The following is an 8,387-nucleotide window of genomic DNA, read 5'->3' as shown; positions in this document are numbered from 1 at the left end:
TAACGATAACCGAGAACCATAACAAACAAACAAACAAAAATTGGATTTGATAAAAACAATACAACCACAACACACCACAAGCTGTTGAATGCCATTTACGCATGCACAGACTGAGTAACTCTGCCGTAAACCTCACTCTGCCGTGGATTGCAAGACAATGTGGATTGGAAGGGATTATAAAGTATGCAATTTACGAAAGAAAGGGGCCCAAAATTAACAGGATTACATTAAAAACTAGAAGGGCACTCGGAGGAGCGCATACCTCCGCCGTGTAATGCCTGATCCACGAGAACATGTCGGGCCCAATACATTTTTGAAATATCATGCCAAACAGTACGATATCGTTTTTGGCCTCATCAATAAATGGTGAAGAATCACTTTCCAACGAAATACAAGGAAATCTAACACAGGTGGAGGTAATTCAGCCCACCATGTCTGCGTGAACACCATTCTAATTTATCTACACAAGTGTTCCAAGGAAGAAATTGCAAAAAAAATGTTTTTAATGAATGAATTATAATTATTATTATTATTAATATTAATTTTTTTTTGGAGATTTTGTATATATTTTTTCTTCCCCTCAGGGGAATCGTTCCCTGAACTTTTGAAAACTCTGAACTTTAAGAATTTAAAAATTCTTGAATCCGGATTCGGATCTTCACCAAAATTGAATCAATTGGTCCTTATCACACACCCAACCTGTCCATCAAGTTTCGTCCGAATACATCCATCACCTTTTGAGAAATTGTGCTATATATCATATTTTGGCCATATCTCTCAATGGTGAAGAATCAGTTAAAAAATTCTCAGATCCGGATCCGGATTCGGATATTCACCAAAATTAAGTGATGCTGTCCTTGGCCAGTCAATCCAAACTTAAAAACAATTCAGAATGATTGCTTGAAAACTGTGGCCAAAAAAATGTGTGACAAACAAACAGACAGACAAACGTTACAGACCAACATACTTGTCAAAATTTTTTTTTTTCACCAAGTAACAAACAAACAAACAAATAGACAGAATAACACATGCAACTAACTAATATACTTCGCAAGTAACAGACAAACAGACAGGGGTGAAAATATAACCTCCTTCCACCTTCGATGACGGATGTAAAAATGCAAAAGGATGGAGGGATGTTCCTCCAAAAAGGATGCAAACAAGATCGGGATGGTCACAAGAGATGCTTTTAACTGTCGAGGGAATCATTCGACAAGGCCATTATTATTAGGGGACGGGTGACAAGGTGTGGTGCGGGTTCTCCTACTGACAAGTACATCAGACAGAGCTTCCCAGGTCGAAAAACCAGTTAAAACCAGTACACATTTTCAACTGGTCTCTATTGGTTCTAATTGGTCTTTAACTGGTCTCGATTGGTTTCAACTGGTACCAGTTAAATTCAGTCAGAATTCCAATTTCCCAGTTGAAAAAACCAGTAGCTCATATTTGTACCAGTTAAAGTCTTACTGGTCCCAGTTGATACCAGTTGCAATGTACTGGTCCCAGTTGATACCAGTTAGTTAAATACATGTATTTCAACTGGTAATATATCACTCTATTCCAATTTCCATATTAAAACCAGTAAGAAACCAACTGGCTTTACTGGTACCAGTTGGCTACTGGTTTTCAACTGGTACCAGTTGACCAGTAAGCTACTGGTCTTTACTGGTTTTTTGACCTGGGTTGTAAAAGTGCTGATTCAAACTATTGACCTCGGTCTGTAGTTATGGTTGAGGGTGCACCAAACACAGCTACCCAGTGTGAGATGAATGCTTGTGCTACCGTCTCTGCTGCCTGGTAAGGGATGGGTATTGCGACCGGCCAACGAGTAAAAGGGTCAGTGCATGTGAGCAGGTACGTGTTGCTGTCTGATGGAGGTGGAGGTCCAACAAGATAAATGTGGACGTGGTCGAATGTGGTGTCCGGTGTAGAAAACCTGCCAAGAGGAGATCTGATGTGTCAATGTATTTTAGATTTCTGACATGCCATGAAGGGCAACGATCACCTCCGGAAACGTCACAGATCATCCTTCTTTCAGAAGTAGGGAGAAGTACTTCTTTGAACTGGAGTGATGTTGAATGGGTTTGAATGAATCTTATTTGTTGGATTATTTTTTACGAAGGTATGATCGATATAAATATCAGTTACTTATCCAGAATAATTTTCTGTAGGGCGGGGGGGGGGGGGGGTGGTTCAGTACCGATGATGCAAGGCCAAATAATTTGAGTAATCTTCCATTGCAGTAAGTCAGAATAATGAGAGAGGCATGATCGATTGTCAGGCAACTGATGCTCTCCATCGTGCAAAGTCCTTCCTCAGGCCACCTGAGCTCCTGACCACTTACAAAGCTTTCGTCCGCAGCCTGATGGAGTACTGCTCTCCCCTCTGGGCTGGTGCTCCTGCCTCTCACCTTTCTCGGCTTCACGCTGCAGAAACCAAGGCATTTCGGATCATTGGCATCTCCTGCGATGAGGCTGGGTCTTTGGGCCTCTCACTCTCTCACTGCAGGTTGGTCGGTGGTCTTTCTGTCTTCTACCATCTCCTCTCCAGCCTCGCCCCCCCCCCACCCCCTGCTCTCTCTGCGATGTCCCCACCACATTTCCGCAGGGCGCTCAAGGTCCGCCAACAACCCCCTTCTGGTAAAACTACCAAAATCACGAATCACTGCTCATCTTCACTCTTTCATTCCTCTTTTCCCACCTTTGGAATAAACTCCTTCACTCTATTCATTCCCATTCTTCCCTCCAGGCCTTCAAAACAGCTGTTCACCACCACCTCTTATCATCCCCCATCCAAATCCTCGATCTTTTCTACCCCCGATAATCCACCCAAGCCCACCTCCTTCAAATTTCCTGCTTTCCTTCCTGAAAGTCCCTGTTATGTCCATCTTCTATTCCCCATGTTTCCCATCCCATCCCTTTCCCTTCCACAGATCTCCCAATGTCTCTGTCCCCCACTGTTTTGTCCTTCCCACTCCCGCCCCTCTTGTCTCATGCCCCCCCTTGCTGTGCGTTGTGTGTTAGCTCTCATATGAGCCTCGACAAGGTATACAAAAAAAGCTGACGCCGTCGTTGCCAAGGAAGTGAGTCCAACCAATATGGCGGCGCGCACGGCATTATGGGATAGCTCTGAAAATAATCCGTGCAGAAACACCACTGTGGGACACTGACATATATATATATATATATATATATATAAATATATATATATATATATATATATATATATATATATATATACATAAATATATAAAAAATATATATATATATATTTAAAAAAAAAAATATATATATATATATATATAAATATAAATATATTATCATCCATCACTCGAATTTGAATGTTATTTATTACACGTCGAGTAATAATGTGGGAATGCAAAGATGTTGATGGCGACAAAAAAAAGGATATTTTAGAGGGGGGAATCCAAAAAGCACAATTTGATAACAATAGTCATGATTGTTTTCGCGATCCAAAACGAACCGAGTTCATTTCCGCCTTCGACTCATGAACGGTTCGAGTATCACTCCCGTCGGGGTTTGGCGAGTCTATCTCACTGGGTGTATTCAGGGATTTTTCACATTCGAGGTTGGAATTTAAAATTAATACGAATTTTGAGGAAAAGATTCACGGCGGACACGTCCAAAACCGTTGGAAAAAAAAATTAATTGGGAAAAAAAAATGAAGAAGAAGAAGAAGAGGAAGAAGAAGAAGAAGACAAAGCCGGATATAAATATCACATGATGGGAAACGGAAATGACGTATTATGCCAAGGCTCCCTGTGAGTGAAAGAATTCGCAAAAAGGTGATAGTTTCAGTGTTTGAGGAGAGTGTCCAATGAAATTGTAGGAAGTCAAGATGGGAGAGGGCGCTGGAGAAAAGGAAAAAGAAAGGTGAGAGACCCTCGTAACGACGTGTTCGTGTCGGTTACAATTCGAGGGAAGGGGCTGTCTCGCTTGTGACAGCCATTTAAATGTTTCATATAATGTTTTTTTGTACTTTTTCCCTTCGCTCATGTTTTATTCAGTCAGTCGAAGTTCTTGGAATTGATTCTCGAGGTTCAAGGGTCGCAGGACTATGGAGGTACGCGTTGTCAGAATCTAGTCTGTCTGACTTTTTTTTTCTACCTTATTGCACACTTCTTGTATACTGTATATGTATATAATTATATATATACTCGTGCGTGTCCGTACGTACGTGCAAAAAAAGGGAAAAAATAATTGTGACGTCATGGCACCGTGTCCTGTCATTGGTTTGGTAAATAAATCGCCATAACTCGGGAAGCATTTGTCCGATTAATATCAAAGCTTGAAAAGGCACATCCTCAGGTCCCCAGCAATATACCTGGTAAGTTTCAATTAGATCGGACCAGCGGTTGTCGAGAAACAGCGGTCGTACAGACAGACAGAGATTGCTGAAATTGTAGATACTGGTACGGGCCCGTAGGGGCGTGCCGAAGGTGAGTGCCAGTATGTGCCCCTCTCTCTCACCCCCTCCCTCTCTCTCGCCCCCTCCCTCTCTCTCGCCCCTCCCTCTCTCTCTCTCGCCCCCTCCCTCTCTCTCTCTCGCCCCTCCCTCTCTCTCTCTCTCTCTCGCCCCTCCCTCTCTCTCTCTCTCTCGCCCTCCCTCTCTCTCTCTCTCTCTCGCCCCTCCCTCTCTCTCTCTCTCGCCCTCCTCTCTCTCTCTCTCTCGCCCCCTCCCTCTCTCTCTCTCTCGCCCCCTCCCTCTCTCTCTCTCTCGCCCCTCCCTCTCTCTCTCTCGCCCCTCCCTCTCTCTCTCTCGCCCCTCCCTCTCTCTCTCTCTCGCCCCTCCCTCTCTCTCTCTCTCGCCACCTCCCTCCCTCTCTCTCTCTCGCCACCTCCCTCCCTCTCTCTCTCTCGCCACCTCCCTCCCTCTCTCTCTCTCGCCACCTCCCTCCCTCTCTCTCTCTCGCCACCTCCCTCCCTCTCTCTCTCTCTCTCGCCCCCTCCCTCTCTCTCTCTCTCTCTCGCCCCCTCCCTCTCTCTCTCTCTCGCCCCTCCCTCTCTCTCTCTCTCTCTCGCCCTCCCTCTCTCTCTCTCTCGCCCCTCCCTCTCTCTCTCTCTCTCGCCCCCTCCCTCTCTCTCTCTCTCGCCCCCTCCCTCTCTCTCTCTCTCGCCCCCTCCCTCTCTCTCAGATAATTTCCGTAACTTGGGAACCGCTTATCCGATTAATATTGTTGCGGATTCGCGCCCGCCGGCGTGCGAACGGCCACGTAACTCGAATCGCGGCACGTCGCCCACCGGACGGACAATCCAGTCGTGACCCTCTCGGACTAACGCCGGGAACCAGTCACGGGTGGACCTTTCGGTCTCACCGCGATCGAGCCAATCAGCCCCCGCGTGGGATAGGGTTGCTCGCCGAATTCGACCTACCTAAGTACCCACGCGGAGGGTAGACCGGGCGATCGCACCTCGCGGCAGGTCGACTTTGGACACGGGCCACTTAAGCGACCCGTTCCGTACTATCAGAATAACCGAGCGGTGTTATCGTCGACCTCGACGGTTCGATTAATTATCGGGCGTATTCAGCCCACTACCAACCCTTTACGTGAAGCAAGATGGGGATTCAATAGAGGAAAAGACGAAGCGAAGCGGGAGAACAGTTCAATAATAAAGCACATTTATTCGCGGCACACGGGAAGCACACATATTCAATTCCACCAAAAGCACACAAAAAAAGAAAAACACAATTCCATTTACACAAAAAGCAAATGTAAAAGCGAAGACAATGCAGAGCTAATACCGACTACCGAGCACACGGCAACACTTATACAATTCTACTTCACAGACGGCGCCGACAACACATACCCAAAACCAAGGAAAGAATACCCTCAAGGATGAGGCGGGCCTGAGGCCGAGACCGGGTCGCGCCTACCCGTCTGGTGATGAGACGCGGAGCGGCGATGGCGCCTCAACTCCGCGGGCCTCGCGGAGGGTGTCTGGTAGGGGGTGGGAAAGGGGCCCCCTTGGTCGCACTATCTCAGCGCGGGGGGAAACAGGAGGGGGTTGCTGATGCTCAGGGTATGGAGGATCTTTATTATCCCGCGACGAGCGTCTCCACCTCGGCCAGGTCGCGCTGTCAGCCTCCCTCGGGTGCAGCTCCCTGCACGACGCGAGCACCCCCTCGTCTGGTGTCGCCGCCTTTCCACAACTCCGTCCCCTCCGTTCCGACTCCAACGCACACGACGAGCAGCTCCACCGCCCGCGAAGTCTTGACTCTCTGTTTCCGACTCTCCTACTCTCCTACTCTCCGCCTCTCGACTCTCCTCACTTCTACTCCTCGCCTCTGGACTCTCCTGACTCTGCTCCTCTGGACTCCTCTCTTCCGACTCTCCTGACTGACGAACACGGTCCTTTTATCCGCCCCGTAACTTCGCCCTCTCATCTTTGACCCCCTCCCTTCGACCTTTCACCTCGCTCCCCATTGGCCCGAGAAAAAGTGGGCGTGAAGGCTTTTTGATCCACAAATTTGCATATATCGATCGTCCTGGAGGCGGGGCCAAATCGCCCCTCGCTCACCGATTGGACGGCAAAAAGTGGGCGTGTGTCGTTTTTGATCCGTTTTTGAAGCACAAAATCCGTGATTTTGTACACGCTGTTCGACGCGCGCCCTGCACGAGTCCAACACCGGTACCCACAGCGGGGCAAGAACGGTGGCGATGCTACGGTTGCGAGGTGTGACTGGAAGGTCGTGGCGGTTGTGGTGAAGCGGCGTTGTGGTTGGTGGTTGATGTTGTGGTTGTGGTGGTAATCATGGCGGGTGGTCCAAAATAAAGATAGCAAAAGAAAAACGGCTATCCTGAAGAGTCGCAGCACGCATAAATGACATGTATTCCCACTAGACAACGGGTTTGGACCTAACTACACATGTACTTACCGAGATACCTCACCTAAGGGACCTGAATGGTGGTTTGCGAATTTGGTAACCACAACAATATCAAACCTTGAAAAGGCACATCGGCGGGTCCCCAGCAATATTCCTGGCAAGTTTCAATTAGATTGGACAGTCAATCGTGCAAAAAATAAATAAATAAACATTAATTGTGACGTCGTAGCACTGTGTCTTGTCATTGGTCGACAGATAAATGGCCGTAACTTGGGAACCGCTCGTCCGATTGACATCAAACCTCGAAAAGGCACATCTTTGGGGCCCCGGCAATATTCCTGGCAAGTTTCAATCGGATCGGACCAGCGGTTGTCGAGAAACGGCCTTCGCAAACAAACGGACACACACACACAGAGATTGCTCGAATTATAGATAGATATATATTCATGTGATTGGGTGTTATTTGTGTCAACTGGTACTGGCATTGCTCGTCGTGGTCCATGCTTGGGAGCCTCCTGTTTGCGCCGTCACCGATTTGCCAACATGCGATGAAACCGGTCCGGCGGTTGAGGGTCGGTGTGTAGCATTGGGATCCTCCTGTATGTACTACTTGTGAATGTCTTTACGGATGTATAAGAACCCGGGGATGTCAGGTTTGTATGCGGTTTGCTTGATTCAAAGCCCTCAAGAAAGCACTTCAACGGAACGGAGCGCTCGGCATTGCTTAACAACATGGCGGTCTCCATGGATACAAACGATGCTATCCTGGTACTCAAATTGAATGTTGTCCCAGCCGTCTTTGTTGGTTTTACTTGATCGTCTTGTGACGACTTTCTGAAACGAATTGATTGTGTTTCGCAGTGGCTGGAGAGGATGAGGAAGAGGGAAAAATAAATAAATAAATAAATAAATAAATAAATGGGGTGTCAGAAGGAGGAGCCTCCTGTAAAATCGATTGCTTGACCCCACCACTGTCTATTTTGGGGATGGCTACTGTCATCTTTGTAGATCTTGAAGAATTGTGGTGAAAAGTAGAGTAAAAATTAAAGTATGAAATGCATGTTTCAATGATACCGGCTGAGTAGCCACACTCTGGGTGGGTCGAGTTTGCGCATTACTTGCTGAAAAAGTTGTCGTCTGTATGTTGCAAGAAGACGCATGATATCTGTGTGGTGTGTGTGTCTGAAGGATCCAAAGGGTCTTAAAGTGTATTGCAGGTTCTAAACGTCAAAAGGGTGTGTTCCAATGTCGGATTATCGGGTATAAATGTCTTGAGTCTCTTAAGGGGTGTAGAGGTCCAAAGCGTCTGACGATGTAGGTGGGGGACAAATGGTTCGAAAGCATGTAAATTCTTGAGTGGTCTAAATGTTTAAAAGGTATGTTCTAATAGATGTAGTTCCAGTGCAGCTGACTTCAAACGGTATGTAAAAGAGATGCAAGTACGTCGTGTAACTTTCCACAGACGGAAACATGCACGCACACATGAATGGCTTTTTATTGTATACTGTATTTAAATACACAAGAGGTATGCCACGGAACAT

At 46.9% G+C, this 8,387-nt stretch overlaps 1 protein-coding gene across 4 annotated transcripts in view; it reads left to right on the top strand.

Annotated features, from left to right (window-relative positions):
- The first annotated feature begins 3,726 nt into the window (after positions 1 to 3,726).
- LOC147034766 (DENN domain-containing protein 1B-like) overlaps positions 3,727 to 8,387 on the top strand; it is a 75,209-nt gene continuing 70,548 nt past the window's right edge. For 2 of the 4 annotated variants that reach the window (XM_085888535.1, XM_085888525.1), the window contains exons 1-2: positions 3,727 to 3,893; positions 4,028 to 4,083. In XM_085888535.1, the coding sequence (XP_085744661.1) occupies positions 3,859 to 3,893; positions 4,028 to 4,083 (91 nt within the window). In that variant the 5' untranslated portion in view covers positions 3,727 to 3,858. The remainder of the gene's footprint in view (positions 3,894 to 4,027; positions 4,084 to 8,387) is intronic. The other 2 variants (XM_085888550.1, XM_085888540.1) reach the window with 1 other exon arrangement.

This window comes from Eptatretus burgeri, chromosome 1, assembly GCF_056783735.1.
Source record: "Eptatretus burgeri isolate ZD-2024b chromosome 1, Ebu_testis_v1, whole genome shotgun sequence".
Lineage (NCBI taxonomy): Eukaryota > Metazoa > Chordata > Myxini > Myxiniformes > Myxinidae > Eptatretus > Eptatretus burgeri.
The sequence above is the reverse complement of the archived record's forward strand: the minus strand, read 5'-3'. Positions and strand labels throughout refer to the sequence as shown.